This window comes from Rana temporaria, chromosome 4 (genome assembly GCF_905171775.1).
Source record: "Rana temporaria chromosome 4, aRanTem1.1, whole genome shotgun sequence".
NCBI lineage: Eukaryota > Metazoa > Chordata > Amphibia > Anura > Ranidae > Rana > Rana temporaria.
Genome location: NC_053492.1, coordinates 213,832,311 through 213,859,803, shown reverse-complemented (window position 1 = coordinate 213,859,803; position 27,493 = coordinate 213,832,311). Strand labels below are relative to the sequence as shown.

At 43.9% G+C, this 27,493-nt stretch overlaps 1 protein-coding gene across 1 annotated transcript in view; it reads right to left on the bottom strand.

The window, feature by feature from the left end:
- AGPAT5 (1-acylglycerol-3-phosphate O-acyltransferase 5) overlaps positions 1-27,493 on the bottom strand; it is a 93,031-nt gene that overhangs the window by 28,810 nt on the left and 36,728 nt on the right. The window contains exons 5-6 of the mRNA XM_040349816.1: positions 20,281-20,371; positions 1,083-1,244 (exon numbers count right to left, since the gene is read on the bottom strand). Coding sequence (XP_040205750.1) covers positions 1,083-1,244; positions 20,281-20,371 — 253 coding nt within the window. The remainder of the gene's footprint in view (positions 1-1,082; positions 1,245-20,280; positions 20,372-27,493) is intronic.

Here is a 27,493-nt window from a genome sequence, read left to right as displayed (position 1 = left end):
ACTACAGACCAGTGTTAATTTTGACATCAAATTTCAATTTAGTTTTAGTCTCAGTCTTGACTAAAATTACATTTTAGTTTTAGGAGCATTTTAGTCTAATAAAATGGTATTAAGTTAGTCGACTAAAATGTTTTATTCAAAGAAATTAACGATGTTTGCAAGACAACACCCACCTGCAGAACAGTATGCAACGTTTTTTTATTATTGTTAAATACCCAATTTTAATCTGTGCAGTCTGCACTTCTTGTTCTAGCTACCTAGGCAATTTGATCATTAGGTGATTCCCTAGGACTCCTGGGATATCGGTGACATCTGTCCCAGAAGTCTCAGGGACAGCCAACTGTGAAATCTCGCAGTGTTTTGAGACAGAAAGTTCTGTGTCGATTGACAGGTTGCCATAATGGGGCAGGGAATTTTGCCGATGCCGCCATTGTTATGGCAACCTGTAAACAACACGCAGTGCTGCGCAGTGTCATTACTGCGCAGGCCAGCTGCTCGGAATCTCTGAAGAAAATAGGAATGGGCTTTGTATGCCTACATCATCAATGGTCGCTGCTTGCCTTCTGGGATCCAGTAGATAATGACATATTGATAAGTAAGAAGCATTACACCTACAGCAGTAGCTTAATTATATTGTACAACCAACGAGAATCACAGGGGGGGTGCCTTTTAAAAAATAAAATGACCAAAGAGGCTGGAGCTCTGCTTTAAGCAACTATACAAATCTTCTTAAAGAACACCGGAAGCATGGATGGTGTACCCAGCAAAGCTCTAGTCACCAGTATTACCAGTTCTTTGCCTGCACGCAATCTTTCCCCATTATTACCTTACCCCAGCCCTAGAAAAAGGAGTGTTTTAGCACAGTAAGTGTGCAGATATTTTTTTCTTGGGCCTGCGTAGGTGCCATTGACATTTTAAAATGTTCCCATCATAGCAAATATTTGAGTGATGTTTGAGTACAGGTTTACTTTAAGGTTGTACATACATTATAATATATCTGTTAATCAAGAATGACAAGGTTGGGGCTAATGTCCAAACCAATGAAAAATATCTGCCACATAGGCAACAGTAAATAGCCTCACCAGTCATTGATGGTGCTTCTTTCCGTTGGCCACTCTGCGTGGTAGTTGCTTCATATGCAACAGTGACATCATAAACGGCATCAAGGTAGTCCTGCATGGTGTCAATTGTTACATGAGTCGCCTTCACTCGTGGAGTCAACACATGCTTCAAGACTGGCAACCCTAGGATAAAAAATGTCGTTTTTAATTAATTAAATATTACCTTTACATTAAATTATGCATGATCTTCACATAATTTTGTATATGCAAGCTAAGATAAATGCTAGCATTTGTGTTTCATCTAAAATAGACCTCCACTTAAAATTCAGAATTGTTTTGGGTAGAGAGCGATCAGAGAAAATGGTGTACAATCCCATTAGGTAGTTCTCCCACTTACCATTGCTTACTTACATTTATTTTTTTGAAAGCTAGTGAGAATAGCAGACACCATATTTACATACACACACTTACCATTTTCCTAAACACAAACCTGATTTAAACAAAAGTGACTGTAAACCCTTAAATATAGCCAGTGAACAGACCATCCTCAGGTGACACAGACAAAACAAATCTTTCTGCATACAGTGCTTGAAAAAGTATTCATACGCCTTAAATTTTCCACATTTTTGTCAAGTTAAAACTAAAAACATCTAATGTATTTTAATGAGATTGTATGTGATAGACCAACACAAAGTGGCGCATAATTGTGAAATGGAAGGAAAAATTATAAATGGTTTTCACAAATAAATATCTGAAAAGTGTGGTGTGCATTTGTATTCAGTCCCTTTATCTCTGATACCCCCCCCAACTAAAATCTAGTGGAACCAATTGCCTTCAGAAGTAACCCAATTAGTAAATGGAGTCCACCTGTGTGTAATTTAATTTCAGTATAAATACAGCTGTTCTGTGAAGCTCTCTGTCCCTTGTTAGAGAACCTTAGTGAACAAACCGCATCATGAAGGCAAAGGAACACACCCAACAGGTCAGGGATAAAGTTATAGAGAAGTTTAAAGCAGGGTTAGGTTATTAAAAAAAAAAAAAAAATCCAAAACTTTTAACATCTCAAGCAGCACGGTTCAATCCATCATCTGAAAATGAAGAGCATGGCACAACTGCACACCTACCAAGACATGGCCGTCCACCTAAACCGACACAAGGAGAGCATTAATCGAAGAAGAAGCGAAGAGGCCCATGATAACTCTGGAGGAGCTGCAGTGATCCACAGCTCAGATGGGAGAATCTGTCCAAAGGACAACTATTAGTCCAGCACTCCACAAATCTGGCCTTTATGCAGTTTGTGAGAAGCCATGTGGGGGACACAGAAAACAAGTGGAAGAAGGTGCTCTGGTCAGACGAGACCAAAATTTTAACTTTTTTGGCCTAAAAGCAAAACGCTATGTGTTAATGTGTTAACACTGCACATCACCGTGAACACGCCATTCACACTATGAAACATTGTGGTGGCAGCATCATGTTGTGAGGATGCTTTTTTTCCAGCAGGGACAGGGAAGCTGGTCAGAGTTGATGGGAAGATGGATGGAGCTAAATTCAGGGCAAGTTTGGAAAAAAACCTATTAGAGACTGCAAAAGACTTGAGACTGGAGTGGAGGTGCACACACCAGCAGGACAACGACCCTAAACATACAGCCAACGCGACAATGGAATGGTTTAGAATAGGGCTGAGGAAATTAACTATTAATTCATCGATTAATCTTTAATTTTTTTGATCGATCAAAATTTTAATTGGTACTCACCTCTCCGCTGGCTTCTGGGCCTTCAGGGAGTTCCGTCGGAGATCCGATGACGTCACGGACACCGGCGGGGCTTGCAGTGTCCATCTGAAGGGCTCCTTTGCTGTGCCTTCATATCTGCATGCTGGCGGGACCTTACTATCTGCCACACGCAAGGGCTGTTACACTTTCCTCTATCACTTCCCTCTATCAACCTGGGATTCTACAGCCATCCACTGGGAGTTGTGATCGTTCCCTTCACGGGGCATCTACATGCCGACAGACTGATGTTAACCTCTCCTCATCTGGATTCAGCAGTGGCATCGTTGTACACATTTTTATACCAGTATCATACTTGGCTACATGTTTTTATGACTGCTTTTGTTACTGCTTTTGGTATTACTCGCACCATTTTTACAGTTTATGTAGCTACATCGATTTTATCTCCAGTGCAATATTTATTTTGTTACCTACTATAAGACTATAAAAGTTTTAATGCTATTCCCATCGAGCGTTGCCTTTGTGTGTTTTTTGTATCCTGCTATCCATTTTTCCAGTTTTTGGTAGAGGCACTGGGAATCAGCCTGTAAGGAGATCGGCTAAAAGTAGTTGGATCTGTATGTGCGTTATAATTAATCAAAATTAGTCGATTAATCGATTAAAAAAAAAATCGACTAATCGAACACAAAAATTTTGATCAGTAACAGCCCTAGTTTAGAATATATAAAAGCATATTCATGTGTTAGAATGGCCCAGTCAAAGTCCAGAACTAAATTCAATTGAGAATCTGTGGCAAGACTTGAAAATTGATGTTCACAGATGCTCTCCATCCAATCTGACAGAACTTGAGCTATTTTGCAAATGAGAATGGGCAAACAAACATGTCACTCTCTAGATGTACAAAGCTGGTAAAAACATTCTCAAAAAAACTTGCAGCTGTAATTGCAGTGAAAGTTGATTCTACAAAGTACCTGAAAACAAATGCATGCCACACTTTTCAGATATTTATTTAAAAAAAATATTTAAAACAATTTATCATTTTTCTTTCACTTCACATATGTGACACTTTGTGTTGGTCCATCACATAAAATCCCAATAAAATAAATTTTTGGTTGTAACATGACATGTGGAAACTTTCAAGGGGTATGAACACTTTTTCAAAGGCACTGTAAGTTGTACCTGTCTATTTGCTGTCTTCTCTACATCCATTTAAAGTGCTGAATTTTTAAGCTTGTCAGAGTTCAGAAAAAAAGGGTGAGGAAAGCTGAAGTTACACTCTGCAGAGCTCAGCGAGGAGCGCTCTGAGAACTGATTGGAGGGAAGAGACACGCCCCCCTCCACACAGCTCACAGGAACAGAGCCGAGGCTGTCAATCTGGGGATGCTTCCGTCACCATTTTTCTCTTGATGTCAGGAAAAAACTTGTCAGAAGTGACTCATGTTGATAAAGGAATGAAGTAGCAGACAAAAATGTCACTTAGTGCTCCTAATTGGGGCATGTACATGACAAAAGGGATACGCTTAGTTCATATTTCATGTCTGAGGTTTACAACTACTCTAAAATGTAAAAGCCAAAAACACAAAAATATAAATTTAAAAATGCCTTTATACTAAAATTTACTAGGATACTTAATTATGAGGGCATCTTAATCCCCAATGTGGAACCAACACGGTATACACTTTCAAAAGATGGTTCTCACTCAAACTTAAAACATCCAACATCACCAAGATCATTAAATATCAGAAACATTTACATCTTAATATGACTTAAATACTTAAAGTAAAAAATGAATTTATTCAAAGCCAGTAAACTGAAATTAGAGCATGTAAACGGCTAGTTTTTCACCTTGCTGTGACCGCAGCACATGCAAATGACAGTTTACAGTCGTGGGAATGGCGTGTAAGAGCCCAAGAGCTTACTTCACCTAGATATGAAATCAGTAATATTAAACAGATGCAGACATGTTTTGGTTTTAGATGATGACTGAGTTACCAATTTATTACTGTCACTTGAAGGTTGTTTGGGGATAAGTTTACATGCTCCTTAATGCATGTTAAGCCATAAGATAAACTTGCAAGCTTGGAGACTAATTCTCTGCAATATATTGTAAGGGTCTGTGTAGTACTAGATCACTGCTTCAGAGGCGACAATTTTTAATCTCTTAGTTATTGGCACATTTTGGAGCACGGCTCTGCTTTGACTCTTAGATATCCTGTTTGAAATTGTTCATGTACATTCTGCAACATGAAAAGGCTTCATAGCAGGAGAAATACTGAAGACTAACAATGGCTGAAAGAATGCTTGTGTTCTTTAGCCAAAATGGACTGAGCGCCCAGGACTAAAATTTGCTTGAAAAAACTATAGCCTTTGGTTACATTGCCACACACAATTTAGACACATTTACGGTAATTTTACAAAGAAAGCTTTATAGCTGATACAGAAATCTGTTAAAATTAAAGCGATTGTAAACGATCACCTTGTAAAACAACCAGTGCAGTTTAAAATCAAAATGAAAGGCAAAACATTTTTGTAAACATATTAAAAATAAAATAAAATAAAAATCCCTTTTTATAAGTGGTCACATTCCCTCTGCCCTCAGCTGCTAAAGAGCTGGGGGAGGAGGAGAAGCAGCAGCAGTACACTGAACTTCCCCAGTGAATGGTTGTGCAGTGCGGGTGTGTCAGGACAAGTCTGATCATTGGAGGAGTTCCTTGCATGGCTGGAGAACTGACCACGGTGTGCTCTACTGCTTAGTAAGGTCAGAGTTTACGAGGAAAGTATAGGGACTGTCAGAAACACCAGGGATTTCACACAAAGGAAGCAAAGAACAAGATACTTTCTCATACCAGTACATGGTTCAGCAAACACGTATCAGGAATATTAAGTGCTGGGGTAACAAACGCTTTAAGCTGTCACCTTTTTCCTTCGGAGACTGAAGCGGGTTGGATTGCCCTTAAGGCTTCTGGTCAATTTCTATCAGTGTACCATTGAGAGTATTTTTCTCCACTGCGCTGTAGTGTGTTATGCCAGCTGCAGGGCAGAGGATAAGAAGTGCCTGTCTCATGTGGTGAAAACAGCACAGCGGACCATAGGAACAGAGCTACCGAATTTGCACACAGCATATGCCAGCCAAATAAAAAAGCAGGCAAAAGCCATTAGTATTGATCCAACCCACCCAGGTCACAGTGTGCTTGTCCCATTGCCATCAGGGAAAAGATATAGGGACACTTAAAACTCACACTAATTGATTAACCACTTGCCACCCGCCCATTGCAAATTGACGTTGGCAACGTGGTTTGAATATCCTGACTGGACGTCATAGGACGTCATCAGGATATTGAGCCGCTGCGCGCCCCCGGGGGCGCGCATCGCTGCGATCGTTGTTGCAGGGTGTCAGTCTGACACCCCGCAACACCGATCTAGGGAAAGAGTCTCAGACGTAGACTCTTTACCACGTGATCAGCCGTGTCCCATCACGGCTGATCACAATGTAAACAGGAAAAGCCGGTAATCGGCTTTTCTTCACTCTCCTCTACTCGTCTGACGCAAGGAGAGGAGAGCCGATCGGCTGCTCCTCTGACAGGGGGGGGTTTGCGCTGATCGATTATCAGCGCAGCCCCCCCCCCCCCCGAGGATGCCCACACTGGACCACAGGTATGCCACCCTAGACCACCAGGGATGACAATCACAAAAAAAGGATGCCAATCAGTGCCCACAATGGATGCCAGTGCCCACAATGGGCATTACTGATTGGCAGGCATTGTTTGGCACTGATTGGCATCCATTAGTACAACACATAAATTAGTGCCACCTATCAGTGCCCATCCATGCTGCCTATCAGTGCCCCATTCGTGCTGCCTATCAGTGCCTATCCGTGCCACCCATCAGTGCCGCATATTAGTACCCATCAATGCCATCACATCAGTGCCACCTCAGCGGTGCCCATCAGTGACGCCTTATCAGTGCCCGTCAGTGCAGTACCATCAGTGCTCATCAGTAAAGGAGAAAACGTACTTATTTACAATGTTTTATAACAGAAACAAAACTTTTTCAACATTTTCGGTCATTTTTTTTTTACAGAAAATAAAAATCCCAGGGGTGATCAAATACCACCAAAAGAAAGCTCTATTTGTGGGAACAAAATGTTCAAAAATTTAGTTTGGGTACAGTGTAGCATGACCGCCCAATTGTCATTCAAAGTGCAACAGCGCTGAAAGCTGAAAATTGGTCTGGGCGGGAGGGTGTATAAGTGCCCTGTATGGAAGTGTTTTTTTCCCCCCCCTAGGACTGTATTGTCCATAATCCCATCCAAATAAAAAAAATATATATATTTTTTTATTTTTAAATAAGATTTTATATTTTGATAGATTTAAATAGATACGTGTGAATGTGCTAGGAGTATATATGTGTGGTTTTGTTGAGAAATGTTTTATTGCTGCTGTAAAGAGTACCCGGAAAAATGTTGTATGTATACAATGGACAATAAAGTCTATCTATATTCATCTCAACATTTACTTGTGTAAAGTACAGGTAGTTCAAATTCACAATATCTTCCGTTTCCAGCATACAGTTTCTGAGCTTCTACACACCACCTAAAAGGTACTTTGTTGAATTACTACTCTGTCTTTATAACTGGCAGTCTTGAATATATATATACTTTTTATACAACCCGATATTTTAGATAAAAACAGCATTTTCCATGTATTTAATGTGAACCAATTTTTAGTACCACATGAAGATTTGACAGAAGGTACTACTCTCCCTAATAAAGTAAATTTTGAAAATGTCCTCAAGTCAAATTGAGCAAAACAGCTTTTTTATAGGTTCCAACCGGGGAGGTTCTTGCATTGTTCTTTTGCAGCACTGTAATCAAAGGTTCTATTTTGAGCAGGGGTTCTGAAACAGCGTATTCCACTGTGCACTGCCTGAAGATGTTCTCCGGTCTCACTATGTTGTGGAAGGAATTTAAGACTGAAAATGCAATTTACAGAGTCTATACTACTGCACTAGTATGCTCAAGTTGCAGGGATTAAAAAAATAAAATAAATGGATGGCCCATGCAGAACACGGAAACCGGTAAAAGGAGATTAGTGGAGAAGGCATTTAATGGTGGGCAAATTACATGCAGGCCCCTTGCCATCTTCTTGCATTAGAATTGATTATGTGAAAAGGTTTGTTTGCCCCCTTTTTTTTTTTTTTTTAAGAAATCCAAGTTTCCAAAAAAAGAAGCGCAATTTCTTAAGCTGTGTTTTATTGTACACCTGCATCGCCTCAAAGGGCCCTAGAAGAAAGTGTAGCTGTATAGGAGACACTAAAAAAGGTAAAAGGTTGTTCTACAACTTTACAGTAACCTTATTCTACCGGATTTAACAAGCTCTCTTTTCTGATGGTTGCATAGTTCTGGCACCTAATTTTTTTTAACCACTTCAATACCAGACCAATGCTGACACTTCTCACATACAAATAAAAATCAACTTATTTTGCAAGAAAATGATAATATATATATATTTTTAACCAAGGCCCTATAGAATAAAATGATGGGCGTTTTCAAACACAATTTCTTGGGGGGAGAAAAATATACTGTATTTGCCGGCGTATAAGACGACCCCCTTAATTTTCCAGCTAAAATGTTGGTTTTGGGATATACTCTCACCGTATAAGACGACCCCTCACTGTGCCATTATACATGCCTCACTGTGCCATTATTACATGCCTCACTGTGCCATTCCATTCCCTGCCTCGACGATCTCCCTACCTTCTCCTGTTTGCAGCGTACAGACGGCGGCCATACATTATTCAAAAGCCGCGCCTCCTTCTAAGGCTGTTCCGTGATAGGCGGAACACCAATTTTCCCAGCAGAGCCTCTGTTCTGTGTTCCACCTATCACGGATGTCCTCTCGTCCGAGGCCGAGGATGAGAAGGCATCCGTGATAGGCGGAACACTGAACAGAGGCTCTGCTGGGAAAATTGGTGTTCCGCCTATCACGGAACAGCCTTAGAAGGAGGCGCGGCTTTTGAATAATGGATGACCACAGTCTGACACACAGGTACCCGGGTGTATAAGACAACCCCTGACATTTGGGGCATTATTTTAGATGCAAAGGTAGTCTTAATTGCCGGAAAGTACGGTATATAAGATTTTTGACTTGCCATAAAATCCGTTTCTCTGAGTTCATTGACAGACAGAAAAACAGGGTTAAAATCGCCCTCTAGAGGAGTAGGACACTAGGCAGAAAAAAGACTTGGCTACGACCATGGGCAATCCTAGGTGATATACACCCCGCTCTCTGCCATAGGTCTTTAGTTATGCAACAAGCAGTATCAGAAGTATAAAAAACTCCAGGGGCGGGTGATGTGTTTGTCAATGAACTAAATGAAGTACCAGTTACACTTACCGGTAACGGATTTTCTAGGAAATCTTCCAGGACGGCACACCTGAGATGACGGTCCCACCTGACAGGAAACACAATCAACAACAGAGTTTAAAAGGCCCCACCCTTCCCTCTGTCCCTCAGTTATGACAAAGTATAGACCACACCAGTGTCAGAGGGTACCTTCTGTGAATACAAACATCACTAACATTTAAGGGTGGGAAGTAGGCCTGCCGTCCTGGAAGATTTCCTAGAAAATCCGTTACCGGTAAGTGTAACTGGTACTTTTCTCCAGTCATCTTCCAGGACGGCACACCTGAGACGATGAGCAAGAAGTTCAGGCCTACCTTAGGGTGGGATCATTGCCTGTAGTACTTCCTGCCAGACGCCAAGTCCTGAGGGGACAACAGCTCCACTCTGTAGTGCCTCAGGAAAGTATTTTGGCTCGTCCAAGTTGCTGTTCTGCAGATTTGATCAATCAAAGCGCCTGCCCTCTCTGCCCAGGAGGTTGACAGAGATTTCGTTGAGTGAGCTTTAACGTGGGCTGGAACAGATTTTCCTGACTGTTCATAAGCTACTGCAATAGTCTGTTTAATTCACGTGACTATCGTAGGCTTAGAGGCTTGAAGCCCTTTCTTTTGGCAGGAGAAAGTAATTACCAAAATGACTTGATCTCCTGAACTCACTCACTCACTCTCTCTATCTATCTAAATAGACTAGAAGACATCTTCTGATGTCTAATAAATGAAACCTAGCCTCTTTGTCATTTTTGGGATTCTCACAAAAGGAGGGGAGGACAATCCCGTGTGACCTGTGAAATTCAGAGGTCACCTTTGGTAAATATAAAGGATCCTGTCTAAAAGTGCGCATGCGCGGGATCTCGGATGAGGTCGTGATCTGACTGAGCTTCCGGCACCCCGTCCCTCTACAGCTAACGACAGCGCAGGTAACGGAGCCCGAGAGCCAGTTACTTGTCAGTATGGTTCCCCTATCGAGATGGTTCATGTAAAGACTGCGCAGGCGCAATCCTTGCCAACGGAAATCTCTGAACCTCGGCCGGCATCCAGGCTCATTCCTTAACATCCCCGTGGATTGGAGGATGTTAAAAAAAAAAAGAGCCAGGAGGCCGAAAGGCAACTTACCTCAAATTCCACGTCGCCCTGGAGGTTCGGCGATTTCCATCCGCAAGGATCGCCTGCGCAGTCCTTACAGGAACCATATTGTTAGATCACCGGCACTAGGACAGTCTAAGCCCTTACACGGTTATGAACCGGAGGGCGCAGGGACAGCCGAAGAGGGGACAGCGAAAACAGCCTAAGGCAAAGAGAGGACCGGGGCCTTCCCCAGCACAATCCAATATGACGGCCAGACGTCCTGATACACGAGGCAGCACGGCGGCTAAACTTGGAGGCACAGCACTGAAGGGGGACAAGCTGGATCACCCAGGACACTATGGGGACCCGTTCTCATCCCAATCCTCTGGATACCTGGAGCCTGATCAGCGGGGCGAGTCTGGTTTATTATCTCATCCCCCTGCTCTCTATGCCGACAGGCAGGACTCATTTACCGGCATCCTCCATGGACAGAAACATGGCTGATTTAACTGAAGCCCTGTTCAGCCAGCCTAGCCAGGAGATGCAGGGTCCCCCCTATCCCAGCTTCCTCATTATTCCCCTGACGCAGTGCTGCTAGCACGATTTTCTACTATGCTCCAACAAGAACTTTCTAAGGCCTGCATGCTCATAACAACTGACCTCAAAAAAAATATTCACTGCCTGGGCGAACGATTTGAGATGATAGAGACAAAGGTGGACAGTACTATTAAGAAGGTCAATCAGAATGCTACCATCATCACAGACATTCAAGATAGGTTGGAGGAGGCCTACACAAAAATTAAAGATTTGGAGAACCGCTCATGTAGGTATAATATACGCATTCGCCACCTTCCAGAAACGCACACTGACCTAGAAGGGGCCATGAAAGAAATAATGCGTGAACTGATTCCGGACATTGCTGCCCATCAAATGGAAATTGACTGCATTCATCGAGCTCTGGCAGCTCCGAGGTCTGATGGACTCCCAAGTGACGTTATTGTCAAGCCACATTATTATCGCATAAAAGAGAAGCTGATGTTTGCAGCCCGGAACAGACAGGACCTGTCATTGCATGGCACGCCTATTCAACGCTTTACTGATTTGGCACCCTCGACAGTACAGAAACGCAGGAATCTGCGTCCACTTCTGCAGCAGCTGATGGACAAACAGATTAAATACCGTTGGGCTTTTCCATTCAAGCTTTCATTCACTTACAAGGGGAGAACCCACTCATTCTCCACGTTCCAAGCAGGCGAGGATCTTCTGCTGAATCTCGGCATCATCTCCCGGGACTCTCCGTCACAGTCCTCACCGCACCCCGATTCTCGTCCTCTTTCTCCGCTTTGGCAGGATGGCAAGCGTTCCCAAGCCAGAAATAATCACCGGAAGATCTGACCTGGAGAACTGTCCATTAACCCTTTTGGGTTTTTTTTTTTGTAGTTCGGATAAGGATGACTGTTCTGGGCTCTTTCAATGTCAACTTGATTGGCCTGTATAGGCTGTATGAACAGTTTCTTTATTCTATTTTTGATATTTGCAAAGTTTTTTCTTTTTTATAATTTTTCCTTTTTTTTTTTCCTAGTGCAAATCGCCTTTTATAGTTGACATGGTGCCCCACCGGGACCTTAGTAGAGTAGGTATTTTTGGCCTACCTATGTGGGGAGTGGGGGCCCTTTGACTGGAGGTTGGAGGGGCTCCCCTTTGATGGGTGGACCCCGGGGCAGGAACAACCAAAGGGGAACCTTCCTGCCCTGGGGTCGCCAACCGGGGGGACTTTCAGATACTTGATACTTGCAGACGTGTTATATTGGTTACCTGCTGAGGTTACTAGTTGGACTCCGCCTGACCTGCTTACGAGAATTATTCTGGTTATTTGGGTCGGGGTGGTTATGCATGCCACCTGATAGCGAGACTACTCACCCTCCTTGGAGGATGGTACCCTCGCACATAATGGACCGGACTTTATGTGTGGTTGGGGTTATTCCCTGTACCTTTACACTTTTTTTGTTTAGGGAACTTAAGCATGGACTTTTAGGCCTTAGGCCGACCAATGTCTTTTCTATGTCTGTCACTATGTTCCTAATGTTTTCTTATCTTATCTTTCCCCCTCCCTTCCTACGAGCCTCAGGCCTGCACCCACTGCGTTGTGACTGGACCGGAAGGTCCAAGGGACGGTTGGTCCTCGCCCTGACAACCCTCACCACTTGTCGGATCATACAAGGTAAGAGTGCTCTGCCCTACCACGATGGCTAAATCATATTCCACTGACTACTCAATTGTGAGCCACAATGTCCACGGGTTTAACTCTCCTGTCAAACGAACCAAAGCTTTTCAGTTTTATTCTAAACAGAAAGCTGATGTCCTCTTGCCACATCAGACTAATTTTTCAAAGACATCCGCGCTCCGATATCTCATTGTAAAATATCCACAATTTTTCCTTGCGGGGGGGAGCGGAAAAAAAAGGGAAGGGTGGCTGTTTTTCTAAACGGACACCTTTTACCCCAATCACAATTATTAAGGACAAGGGAGGTAGATATATCTTATGGCAGTGGGACGTTTTCATGAACAAGAGGTCTCTTTTATATTAGATTATGCCCCGAATACAGGGCAGACAGAATTCTTTAGGATACATAATAAGCCCAGGGACACATAATAATAGGGGGTGACCATAATATTCCTCTAGACCGCATCATGGACAAATCAGACCCTACCAGACCGACACTAAAGCGACCACCGACTGGTAGTAGCAGGATAGCGCGCCTATTTAATTTCCATGGCCTGATTGACGCCTGGCGGGAAAATAAACCACACAGTTAGAGATTACACCTATCATTTACAGGTCCATCACACGTATTCTAGGATTGATCACCTTTTGGTGCGTACTGCCTTACTCCCATACATAACCTCAGTTAAGATATTGAATACTCCTTGGTCGGACCACTCCCCGATTAAACTTTCCATTACGGGCCTCTGGACTAAATCTAAACCCTCCCCCTGGAGACGTAGGCCCTGTACACACGACCGGTTCATGCGATGAGAATGGTGCGGTTCAACAACATATGGGCTCCCTGGTCGGACTACACTTCTGACCCTACCTTTGTCCCGTCCAGCCTAGATACTGCTTTACTAGAACTATCAGATCCCTCCCTTAAAGCCCGCAGGCTGATGAACACCTAGGAGATAACATTGTTTCCCTATAGTTGGCCACACACACGGGTATGGGACACCCGATTGGATTTACCTTGGCGTGCCGTGCTCGGTGTGGAGAAGTGCGCAGCCCCCTATTGGATTGCAGGTACACCTGGACTTTCAATGTCTGTTTTTCACCCCCCTTCTTCTTTCCCTCTTTTCCATCCCTAACACTGTTCCCACTCTCTCTCCTCTGCCCTCAATTGTATGTTTTTTGTTATATTGGCTACTGCAATAACGATCCGGAAACTGAACGAATGGTCAGGAGCTGAAATAGCTATAAGGAGCCTCAGGACTCGCGGGACTGTCCCTTGGTTCTATAGGGACACTGATGGTCTCGTACGAGGGCCTCAATTGCCGCATTTGATGCCTCGGTGTGCGGGCGGAGGCGGGGGGTGGTTTGATGGAGGCTGTTGTGCCCCCCCCCTGCCCCGGCCGTAGACCGGGGGCCCATGAGTTCCAACATCCTCTGGGGGCGGCCGCTGGGCCCGCCTTTGGGTGGGGGGGCCGTCCGCAGATGAACCTCAATGCTACAAATATTGCCTACACCCTCATGACTGTTCGCCATTACATGGCTCACTAAGACCTTGCATTTCCCCCTGATTTGGTGAAGAATACGAGCCCCCTGTTTGGTGCTCGCTGAACTAGCACTATTTGTTTATGTTTTGTCTGTTCAAATGATCCCCTTGGGATATTGGTGCTTATACGACCCTGCGTGGTCGCAGTTTTCCCTTGCCTTCACCATGGTTGTTGGACGTGTCTTGTATGTGTTATATGTAAAATTGTCAATAAAGTTGATTATACAAAAAAAAGACTAACTGAAGATTTAGCGAAGTGGCAGATTCACCCTCCATTGTGGTTCGGCAGACTACACTCTATAAAAATAAATAAATATTTTACCTAGATTATTGTATTTATTTTGCACATTACCAGTACCAGCAGCTCGTAATGATGTAAAAAATTTCCAAAGAAAACTCCTCCAGTATATTTGGAGAAACAAGAGGCCTAGGATGAATAGGAGTACTCTTTATACGCCAAAACGAATAGGTGGACTTGGTTTGCCGGACTTACAAAAATATTTCTACGCTGCTCAGTTAGCGCAACTTGCTAGATTCCAATCCCGGCACACCCCGGCCATCTGGATGATCATGGAATCATACTTTTGTCGCCCCAGACCCATCTCTCACATTATGTGGCTGCCACTTAAAGAGACCGTTGATATTTTGCCCTTCATTATCTTTTTCGCTGAAATGATGGGACAGAGTCTCGAGATCTCCCCATTCTCCTCTGGCACCATTATTGAAAACAGGCATTCACCCCGGGCCTCACCCCCCTTGCGTTTGACTGGTGGACTAATAAGGGTTTACTGCGCATAGCTGACTTTTATGACCATAGGGGTATGTTGACTAAACAGACCATGACTGAGAAGTATGATATGCCTTCGATAGAGAGCTACAGGTATACTCAGATTTCTAATTTTATACGAACCTTGGCCCGTAAGACCGACCTACCGATACCGACACCTAAGGAACGTTTGTGCTCCCAATACGATAAGATGAAGAGTCATATCTTCTATTTACATGATGTTGATGGGGGAGCCGACAAAGCTGAACTACATGATCCAATGGGAAAAAGATCTCCAGGAAACCCTAGATTTGAATGAATGGCACATGTTGGCGGAGACAGCTTCTTGATCACTCATTAACACTTCGATAATAGAAGCGAACTATAAGGTCCTATTTCGATGGTATATGGTGCCAGCTAGGTTAGCCAACTTTGTGTCAGAAGCATCCCCCAAGTGTTTCAGAGGTTGTGGCCAAATCGGTACGGCCCATCATATATGGTGGACATGCCCTAAGGTTAGGTTTTGGATTCAAATTTATAATTTTCTTTATACACTCACTCAGATTAATTTAAGGAAATCGGCAATGCAAGCCTTACTGGGTGGTAGGGCGGAGGGAGCCTTCTTTTATATTCATTTCCGCAAAAATTACCATAGCCAGAAATTGGAGGTCAGCTGCACTGACATTCAAGCAATTTAAAAGTAAACTTACCTGGTTAATGTTGAATGAAAGGTTAACCGCATTAGCGCAAGATAAAATGAAACTACGAATGATCCCAAGATGATCACTATGTAGCTTCTTATTTCCGAGTGATATGTTCGGGTGCGGAGCTGGGGCTCTTCCGCCTCCCCCCCCCCCCCTTCCCCTCTTTCTTTCTGACCTTCTTCTCTCTCTGATCTTTTCCTTTATTATTTGTTTTTGCTTTATTTATTATTTTTTCCTCATTACTGCGCTGGTAGACCCTGGTCAGCCTTTGCACTGGTTTTTGTCTAGATTAATTTGTCTTATTGTACTCTTAGTGTAATCGACTGGACTGCGTTTCAGTTTTCACTAAAATGTTTGATCAATGTTGTACGAAGAAAAGCGGAGATTTTTTTTCTACTTCTTTGTACTTAGAACTAGAGGTCGACCGATATGGGTTTTTCTCTGGCCGATGCCGATATTTGGAAATCGGGGCGGCGGATGGCCAAATATCGGCCGATATATCGGTCAACCTCTACTTTAAACCTTTGATATCCAGTGAAAGGGAAGGAACGACTTCACGGCAAAAGTGCCTGTGAGGTCAGCCACCAAACAAGGGAGGTCCTGACCAGGTGGCTCACCCGGATCTGATAATCCAGGGATGATGGGCACTTGTCCCATCTGGACAGAATTTCCTTCTGTAGCGCTCTTGTGAGATTGTGCATATGGTACCGCCTCAAAAGGAGGCCACCATGAGGCCCAGGACTCGCATGAAAAAGCAGAGTGACGACCATTTCTGGGATGTCAGCTGCCGCACCGCAGCCTGAAGGGTCTGCAACTTTTCCACAGGGAAAAAAACCTTTGCCTCTGAGGATTCCAGAATCAACCCCAGATATACTAGGCGTTGAGTCGGTACCATTACTGACTTTTGAATGTTCAGTACCCAACCAAAGTGTCGGAGGGTCCGACAGGTTATTAGACATGCTCACCTCCAATTCTGAGGCCGAAGCAGCCCTCGGAAGAAGGTCGTCCAAGTAGCCCACGATAGCGATGCCACGCTGTCTTAGTAGGGCGGGAATTGGGGCAAGCACCTTGAACACCCTTGGTGCCGATGCCAGGCCAAAGGGGAGAGCCACAAATTGATAGTGGTCTTCCCCAACCGCAAAGCGCAGAAATCTGATGCTTTGTGTATATGGGGACGTGTAAAATAGGCATCCCTGATGTCCAAGGATGCCAGAAAGTCCCCCGGCTGGAGGGCAGTGACGACAGAGCGAATCGATTTCATCCGGAATCTTTGTACTTCATGAAGCAATTGAGGGCCCTGAGGCCCAGAATTGAGCAAACGCCCTCCTTCTTTAGTACTATGAACAGATTTGAGTAAAACCCCTGAAACCGTTCCTGTACTGGGACAGGAATAACCACCCCACGTTTCATCAGGTCTTGAACTGCCCCAAAAATGGCTTCCCGATGAGTCGGTTGTAGCTGGAAGTTGGAGAAAAAAAATCTGTTTGGTGGGCAAGATAGAAATTCTATCTTGTACCCTGAAGACACTGCTTCGCAAACCCACTGGTCGGGGACCTGAAATGTCCACCAGGTCGCAAATTCGCGAAGACGTCCCCCCACCCGAGAGAGGAGTGGGGGGAAAAACTTCATGCGGACGTAACTTTGTCTGCAGGCTTGTTGGGTTTGCGAAACCAGGGACGTCTCTGTCCCTGAGCAGGTGCCTTATCAGCCTCAGGTCTTTAACCTGCCGCACTGGGCGGACGGAAAAAACGCTTGTGTGTGGTGAAGAAGGGTCCTTGCCTACGGCGTGGCTCCTTCCCCTTTTTGGACTGTGGGAGCAGCGTGCTCTTACCTCCTGTGGCATCTTTAATTATGTCATCCAGGGAAGCTCCAAAAAGACTGTCGCCCTTAACGGGCAAGTCCATCAGGGCCTTCTTGGAAGATCTTTAACCAAAGTAGACGGCGTAACACCACCGCCTGACTTGAAGCCCTGGCCAGCAGAGAAATAGTGTCCAAGGCTAATTCGCAAACAAATTTTTGGCCTTGTACTAGTTGGTCAGCTAGAGCTACCTCGTTCGGGGAAGCCCGACGAGCTTGTAACCTTCTGTGGTTTATCCCACTCCTTGTATAAAAGTTTGTCTAAATAAGACACACAAGGAAACCCCTTAGCAGTGCGGGTCGCCTTACGGAACCCAAAAGGGACCGGCGCTTCTGTAGACCCCTCTATTTTTAGAGTATCTCACACTGTGGTGATAAGGTCACTTACCAGAGCCCTATTGTGTGCTGACCTGGATCTGGAGTCATCATCATTGTCCGGCCGATCTCGGTACGCATCCTCAGATACCTCAGAGCCAGGGTCATGAGCCGTAGCTGGACCCGGCTCCGCATCAGAGTTGTCCCCAGAAAATGGCAGTGGGAGGGGGCGCTTTCTAGTCCCCGTTTTCCCACGCACTGCTTCCACCTTGGCAACAAAGGCATCTAGGATTGCTGACATAGCTTCCAATAATACATCGGGTGCAGGGGCATCAATTGTCAGCTCAGGTGTCTCGGGGTAAAAGACGTCTGCTTCTGACGCTATGCTGTCCACACTCTGACACAGGGGACTCACAAGCAAGTATCTCACCCTCCTAGCTGCAGCAGAGACGAAGGGTCCCCCCCCCCCCCCCAGAGGACTCACCACCCAGGAACCGTAGTAGATGGTTTAGCTAGCAGAGCTGTTTCCTCTAGCAGAGTGTGTCTGTCGAACTGTGCTCTCCAAAGCTGGGATCGAAGGTTGTTTGTGGGGCTGATATTTTTGTCAATCTTTTCAGACTGCTCAGTCAGCAGCATGTATCTGTTCATCTGCTGTTTTTAAATGGTCAGATCCATGTTAAAATGGCCGCCGATCTGACACTAGAGGCCAATAGGGCGTGGGCCACAAAAGCATGGCCGCCAGCCTAAATGGATCTACAGGAAAATGGCGGCTAAAGGCCTACCCATCGCGGCTACAGGAACGTTCGTCCAGAGCGCCGCCGTATCTGGGAGCCTGGAGAAAATTGCGGAGGCCGCCGAGCGGCTGTTTTAGCAAAAAAACACAGTGCAGCAGAGTAATGCAGCAGTCAAATGGCCACCGAGCGTCGCTAGAGGACAATACAAATGCAGCTACAAGAACATGGCCACCAGTGCAAGTAAAGAAATACAGCATGGACACAGCAAAAATGGCTGCCGACAGCATGGAGCAGGACACACAGGTAAGCAGAATCTCTTATGCAGCTTTATACACTGATTTAGTGACTTATGATTCCCCAAGTGAAGCACCCCAGAGGAACCCCTGCCCAGCAGCTAGCTCAGAGAGTCTAAGGAGGAGGGAAGGGAGGAAGGGGAGAAGGGGGATACGGCCCTTTACTCACCTCTCCAGGGATGCCCAGCTCTGTCTTCCTGCTGAAGCAGGGGATTACTACTTGCCCTTCCTGAGGGTTGTGCTGGAAGCATCCTAGACAGATCTGCTGCATGGTGACGAAGGTGGCTGTCGGCCCGGCTGCTGCGACTTGGCCCTATAGACTGGTCATATGCGTGCCCTGGAGCGTCTAGCTCACCAGCCACTCGTAGAGTGGGCAGTGCGTAACTATGGTTGGCACACGCTTGATAGCCGAAACTGGGGGACAAGGATCTGGGATCCAGCCTGTCGCCCAGGTCGGCAGCTGATCGAAGATCACAGGAAAAAATAAATAAATAAATAAAACCAAAATCCAAAAAGTAGATTTGAAATAAAGCCCCCAGGCCTATGGGCCCGAAGGGAGCCATGACTTCTCCTTAGCTAGGCAGAAAAAAACTGATCTGCTTAGTGCAGGCTGAGGGGATATAGTCAGTAGGACCGCCCTCTGGGCGGGGCTGTTCAGCTTTGAAGTTGTTAGCATTTTCTTCCTAGACACTTCTGAAAGGAAGGCCAATACCCACTTTGTCAAGAATAAAGCGGGAGTTCAGCCAAAAAAAATTTCTTAACATTAGATTGATGCTCATTTTGTCAAGGGGAATCGGGTAGTTTTTTTTAAATCGAAGCAGTACTTACCGTTTTAGAGAGCAATCTTCTCCGCCACTTCCGGATATGGTCTTTGGGACTGGGCGTTCCTATTTGATTGACAGGCTTCCGAAGGTCGCATAAATCGCGTCACGAGTAGTCGAAAGAAGCCGAACGTCGGTGCGGCTCTATACGGCGCCTGCGCACCGACGTTCGGCTACTTTCGGAAAATCGTGACGCGATGTATGCGACCATCGGAAGCCTGTCGGAAGCCTGTCAATCAAATAGGAACGACCAGTCCCGCAGCCCATACCCGGAAGCGGCGGAGATCGCTCTCTAAAACGATAAGTACTGCTTCGATTTTAAAAAAACTACCCGATTCCCCTTGACAAAATGTGCATCAATCTAATATTAAAAATTTACTTTTCGGGTGAACCTCCACTTTAAGGCTGTGTCCATCCATGAACAAAAGAGAAAAACATATTTTGAGGGACTGATCCTAGAAAATATATGTCAGACTAGAATAATCTGCTGGGTATTTATTTTTCTTTTAATTATTATTATAATTATACAGGATTTATATAGAGGCAACAGTTTATACATCACTTTACGACATAAGGGCAAGACAGTACAATTGTAATACAGTAGGAATCAGAGGGCCCTGCTTGTTTTATATTTTAAAAAGAAAAACAATTGAAATAAAGCCATTTGACAACAAAAAAAAGACATGGTACTTTACTAAAATAAGAGCTTTTAATTATTTGCAAGTGTCAGAGGATCATTTATCATAACAGCTCTATTTGTATTTTACCTTCTTTCATGGCAAAGGCTTGGCTATCGGCAATGACCTGCGGTATATCAGGATTGTAGCGTGTTCCTTCTGGGAATATCACAAGGTACATCTGAAAACAGAAAAAAATATAATAAAAAATGATCTACAGTAAGAAACTCAGGGCTTGGCTTCTTTTCAAAATCAAGGAAATATTTTTTTTTAGAAATGACTGGAAGAGCAAGGATAATTTCTCAGTATGTGATTGTTTTACCTGGTGTGATTTTAACCACTTAAGACCCAGACCATTATGCAGGTAAAGGACCTGGCCAGTTTTTGCGATTCGGCACTGCATCACTTTAACCGACAATTGCCCGGTCGTGCGACGTGGCTCCCAAACAAAATTGGCGTTCTTTTTTTCCCACAAATAGAGCTTTCTTTTGGTGGTATTTGATCACCTCTGCGGTTTTTATTTTTTGCGCTCTAAACAAAAAATGACAATTTTGAAAAAAAAAAAAAAAAATCAATATTTTTAACTTTTTGCTATAATAAATACCCCCAAAAAATATATAAAAAAAATAATGTTTTTTTTCCCCTCAGTTTAGGCCGATACGTATTCTTAAAAAAAAAAAACGCAATAAGCGTTTAACGATTGGTTTGCGCAAAATTTCTAGCGTTTACAAAATAGGGGATAGTTTTATGGCATGTTTATTAATATTTTATTTTTTTACTACTAATGGCGGCGATCATCGATTTTTTTCTTGACTGCAACATTATGGCGGACACATCGGACAATTTTGCTGTAGGGGTTATGTGTGACCTCATATGTGTTTTCTAATTGTAGGGGGGCAGGTCTGGATGTGTGAACAGACGATCAGTGACATTGCCACTGTGAAGAACGGGGAAGGCACCTCTCCCCGTTCTTCAGCTCCTGTGACCGATCGCGGGATGCCGGCGGCGATCGGGTCCGTGGGTCCCGCGGAGCTTCGGACCGCGACCGAAGCTGGGACCGCGACCCACGGCTCGGCACTTAAAGGGGACGTACAGGTATGTGCCTGTGCCCAGCCGTGCCATTCTGTAAATGTGCAGGAGGCGGTCCTTAAGTGGTTAAAGTGTATGAAAATGTAGAATTATATTTTGTGGTGCAATGTGAATGCATTTTTTGAGCTGTATCCGAGCCTAAAAAACGGCAAACAAGCCACAAACCTGCCAAAACAGTCTATTTCACAGCATAGTAATAGTCTACTTCAATTTTATTAAACAATATAACCATTCAGATAACAGTGGCTTAACATTACAAAGCTAGCCATGTTTTTAAAGAGAACGGGATTTTCATTCAACGGTTTGGGGTGCAGAAACATGACTCAGATCCAAGTTTATTATACCACGGTTTATCATATTTCTTCCATTGCCATTTTGTAGCTCCTCCTGCCTTGGTATTTTCTTATATATCTATATCTTGTGGTGAGTTTGAACCCCTGAGGGGGAGTGTGACCCACGTTTGAGGTGAAGACTGGGAAGAGGTGTAGGGTGCACTACAATATCTGTCCTAGGATCACCCTTGAACTCTTACTTCTCTTTTTGGATTTTCTATGAGGATTTAGACTTTATTTTATTGTATTATTTTTTTAGCGCTGTTTATCAATTGAACTTCCGTTCTAAGATTTTGATACTTTGTTTTATGTTTTAAATGGTTTTCCATTTAAATAGCTGCTTTTGCAGATAGACCCACTAGAATTTGTGGGAATATCTTTGATTCATTTATTGTGTGATACACATTCCTATTAACCAACATTCATCAACAGTTGATACATTGTTTCCTGGCACCAGGAAGTGCATTGCAGGCCTCTTAATTTTATGCACCTTCCTTTCATATATCTATATCCAACTATCCAAATGTAAGGTTGTAGTTTTGCCATTTTTACTTTAACCCCTTCAGGACAACAGAATACATATATATGTGGTGTCCAGGAAGTGGGCTTTAAACCTGGGCGTTGAATATATGCGTTCTAGTGTTTGTGCTGCGAGTGTGCTCATCCTGTGACAGCTCTGGAATTTGCACCAACATTTGGGACCCGCAGGAACCAGATTCCAATCACATGATTGCTGTGAAAACCAGCGATTGGCGAAATAATGCTTGCAAGAGTAGTATCCCTGCAACAGTCAGAAGTGGGAGAATTTATTTTGCAGGATTTTTGGTTGGGAGTCAGGGTAACCACATAAAAATGTAAGGCTAAGGGCCCTTTCACACGTGCGGACTGTATGTCCGCATTTTCATCCGTCCGTTGCGGATGAAAACGGGACATACATTGATCCCTATGTGATTACGGGTGTCAGCAGATGACATTTGCGGATGGAAGAAAATTCTATTTTTCTTCCGTCTGCCGGATCGGATGAACACGGACATACGGTCCGTGTTCATTCGATCCCCCATAGGGGAGAGCGGAGGAAAGACAGGGCGGTCCCTGCACAGTGTGCGAGGACCGCGCTGTCAGCTCAGCGGGGATTTTACGGAGGATCCCCGCTGAGCTTGTGCAGACACACGGAGCGGATCATTATTGATCCGCCCGTGTGAAAGGGCCCTTAAGCTTGAAAGCCTAATTTGTTCTAAAAAAACAAAAAAAAACAAACAAACAAACAAAAATAAAAACAACAACAACAGTGGTTACGATATGTACAGTTTTACTAACACATGTCAAAGTTGCAAAATTGGGTCTGGATATTAAAGGCCAAGTTCAGCTTTTTTTCATTCCTTTTAATATTAAAGACAACCTAAAAGTTTTTTTGGAGTGCGGCTGTCCATCTTCCGGCACTCTTGATCTCCTGAATAGTCACCGATTGTTCATCACACCCACCTGGAGCGGTAATCTCCTTTCTCTAGCTTTTGGAACATGTTCCAGTTCCTCAGGGTGACAGTGGGCAGGGGTCATCCCCCCGTACCCGCTGTTACTTTTTGAAAAGAGTGCAGCTGTGTGTAGAATAAGGCTAGGACACAGGAATTGGAACAGGGACCTCCCCCAGAGGTCAAAGGTCAGAAGGAGGGTTCCTAGAGGTCAAAAGTTCACGGGGCGTGGCCGATTCACCCCCACCAAAGTGTACTGCCTACCCCAACTAAGTTAGGGAATGAACAAGTTGGGGAATGAACAAGTCGGGGAAAGCATCTTGGACAAATTAAATGGACTATAAAACAAAAAAAGTAGTTATTTGCTTAGGCAACAATCTACAATGCTCAAGACAAAAATGTATGTAGGTCTCATGTACACAGGCTTATGAATAAATGCTTCAAATATGCTGACAGAAAAAAATATATATATGAATGAATGAATGAAAAACGTATAAAGCGCGGCGCATGCGAACTGAATCGCTTCTGGGCGCTAGTTGTTCGTGTCTCATGACATCAAAAAGAGCAGAGTTTTGATCTGTCTTCTGAAAGTCAGGTGGTTTTCCTCCAACCGAATGCTGGTTGGTAAAGCGTTCCATAGTCTAGGACCCTGAAAAGCAAACCTTCTTTCTATATATATGTCTCCAATGCCATGTTTTTACACGTGAACTGTGTTTAGATGTGTAAGAGTACACACATTTTCTATTGGCTAGAAAACCAATTTATTCCAGCCATTAGTATAAATGTACACGCTTATGCGCATGCCTGGGTATGTTTAGGTATGTAGGAGCGTAAATTATACCGAAAAGCTCTGAATGCAGGTTTAAAACCATTTTTTTGGCCCCTCAAAGCTGCTCTAAAATATACTTGTAAACAACATAATGTGCATATACACATTAGATGACTAGAGTTGCAAACAGAGGCGTAAAGAAAAAAAAAAAAGCCCAGGGCTCAAAAAAAAAAAAAAAAAAAAAAAGTAATCTTCAGATGAAATCGGACATTTTTATTCTACAGAAAAAAGGAAAAAAATGCACCATACAGCTGAGGCATAGTAATGTTATGTGACAGCAAAGCAGTTTAGAATGCTTGCACATACCACTTCTTAGCAGAAATCCTGATGGAAATAGGTTTATCCTAAAGTAATCTCTGGGAATGCCAGCTCTTTTCATCTGAGGATTAACTTGTTGGCAAAGCTATTGTATAGCCTGAATAAATAGACTTATATATAAGTTTATGAGTATTATACCAGCTTAAAATCACTTAAGTCCACTTAGTCTTTACTTGGCATAATGGAAGGGAATATATTTAAATAGGGTTTCAATAAGATGTATGTCCGGATACATTTCCTTCTGCTTAATTTACCTTAAAGCGGATGTGCCATGGGAAAATAATATTAAAAGCCAGCAGCTACAAATACTGCAGCTGCTGACTTTTAATATTAGGACACTTACCTGTCCTGGAGTCCAGCGCCGATCGCAGCAGAGCACGAGCGATCGCTCGTCTCTCTGCTGCTCCCCCCGCCATCCACGCTGAGGGAACCAGGAAGTGAAGCGCTGCGGCTTCACTGCCCGGTTCCCTACGGCGCATGCGCGAGTCTCGCCGCGCCCGCCGATTGGCTCCCGCTGTGTGCTGGGAGCCGAGTGTTCCCAGCACACAACGGGGGGGCGACGGGATGTGACGGAATGCCCGTCTTTTGCCCGTGAATGCCGGGCCGGAAGTGGGTGCAAATACCTGTCTTTAGACAGGTATCTGCACCCCCCTCTCCCCTGAAAGGTGTCAAATGTGACACCGGAGGGGGGGAGGGTTCCGATCAGCGGGACTCCACTTTAGGGTGGAGAACCGCTTTAATGGTGTGTTTAAAATAAGACCTTGACCCAAAAATGTATTAGATTTCATGGGTGATCGCAAAACGCAAGTAAAATGAATGAATCACTTTGCAGTTATGTTGTGAAAATCAGCCTTGTTAACCACTTAAACCCCGGACCATATTGCTGGTCAAAGACCAGAGCACTTTTTGCAATTCGGCACTGCGTCGCTTTAACTGACAATTGCGAGGTCATGCGACGTGGCTCCCAAACAAAATTGGCGTCCTTTTTTTCCCACAAATAGAGCTTTCTTTTGGTGGTATTTGAGCACCTCTGCGGTTTTTAGTTTTTGCGCTATAAACAAAAATATAGCGACAATTTTGAAAAAAAATAATATTTTTTACTTTTTGCTATAATAAATATCCCCCAAAAATATATAAAAATAAATCGCAATAAGCCCTTTTTGATTGGTTTGCGTAAAAGTTATAGCGTTTACAAAATAGGGGGTAGTTTTATGGCATTTTTATTATTTTTTTTTTACTAGTAATGGCGGCGATCAGCGATTTTCTTTCGGTACTGCGACATTATGGCGGACCCATTTTCGGGACCATTGGCATTTTTATAGCGATCAGTGCTATAAAAATGCATTGGATTACTATAAAAATGCCACTGGCAGGGAAAGGGTTAACACTAGGGGGTGGGGAAGGTGTTAAGCATGTTCCCTGGGTGTGTTCCAACTGTAGGGGGGGGGGGGGTGGACTCACTAGGGGAAATGACTGATCGCACGGAAGTCGGGGGTGAGCGCGCATGCGTGCCTCCGGCGTGGCGCACGCATGCCCCTATTGGCTGCTGGGTGAGGTGACGTATAGCTACGTGCTCCTCCCGCCCAGCAGAGCCGACCTGCCGCCGTATAACTGCGGCGGCTGGTCAGCAAGCAGTTAAAGGGTGGTAAAGGTAAACATTTTTTTCCCTAAATAGCTTCCTTTACCTTAGTGCAATCCTCCTTTACTTACCTCATCCTTCCATTTTGCTTTTAAATGTCCTTATTTCTTCTGAGAAATGCTCACTTCCTGTTCTTCTGTCTGTAACTACACACAGTAATGTGACACTTTCTCCCTGGTGTGGAGAAAGCCTCTTGAGGGGGCGAGCAGGAGGGTCAGGATGCTATCTACTTTGCAGATAGAGAAAGGAGCTGTGTGTTAGTGGGCGTCCTGACACTCTTGCTCGCCCCCTCAAGAGGCTTTCTCAACACCAGGGAGAAAGCCTTGCATTACGGTGTGTAGTTACAGATAGAAGAACAGGATGAGGATTTCTCAGAAGAAATAAGGACATTTAAAAGCAAAATTGAAGAATGAGGTAAGTGAAGGAGGACTGCACTAAGGTAAAGGAAGATATTTAGGGAAAACCTAAATCTATTTTACCTTTACAACCCCTTTAAGTTCACCAGGTGACTATCATCACCTTATAGAAGGGCTTCCCCTCATCCTATTTTAGTAAACCTCATTTTAGTACTAGTGTCAAAGGTAGCAATAAAATCATGACAAAGGGTTTTTAAATCCTTAGCTCAGATAAAAAAAATAAAAAAAAAAGGTTAAGAGTAAATATTATGGCTTTAGGGCCGGATGACATCCCAAAAAACACAATTTGCATTTTTGATGCAGTTTAAAAGTGTTCCAGTAGGTTTTTTCTCCTCTTTCTGGACTGCCTCTGGTGTGAACTGGCCCTTAGATACACTTTAGTTTTTTTGCAGGGTCTCAAGGATCAACAGTTCTGCATGGCTGGCAGGAGTATGGGGGCAAAACTGCCCTGAAATTGGTATTTCCAAGTCTCAGCTTTCAAATGTACTAAATAAAAAAAAATTAAAGGGCGTGGGCTTTTTCTTTTTTTTTTGCCGCGACCCACCTGGCTGCCAGGACCAGGGAAGGAAAGCAGCAAACTGACTTGTCTGTGCTTGCATACATATCCCCATGTGACATCGCTGGGTCTAATACAGCACTTTCACATGGGAGAGAACAGTCATATGCCCATCCATACCCAGAAGTGTCACTTTACTTCTCTGAAAGAGATCACTAAGGTTTTGGCAAAAACCATTTATGGCAGTTTTGGAAGACAAACCTAAAACGAAAAATATTTATTAATTATGATGAAAAATATTTCTTACTGACACCATAAACTATAGCACCATAACTTCATAAGATGTGTGCCAGATGTAAAGCCCTTCGCGTTCAAGCCAGATCCCCAGGCCATTGAATAAGTAACATTTCCACGAAGTTAAGGCTCAGCTACTCCGAATTACTCACACACTATTATTAGGGAAATTAAAACAACTGGGATTTATCAAATGCTGTCAAGTGATGCACATAAACCCAGAAAAGCCCACAGATGACTAGGACAAAAAAAAGCAAAGTAAAATGTGAAGACTTTAGTTGCAATCTGTAGGGAAAGTCATGGGAAAAGTCATCTGGCTCAGCAATTCTTCAGCTATCAAAATTACTGTAGATTTATAGGAGAAGGCACAGCCAGCTACAAGTGTCAATGTTAACCTTTATTATTTTATATTTTACAAAAA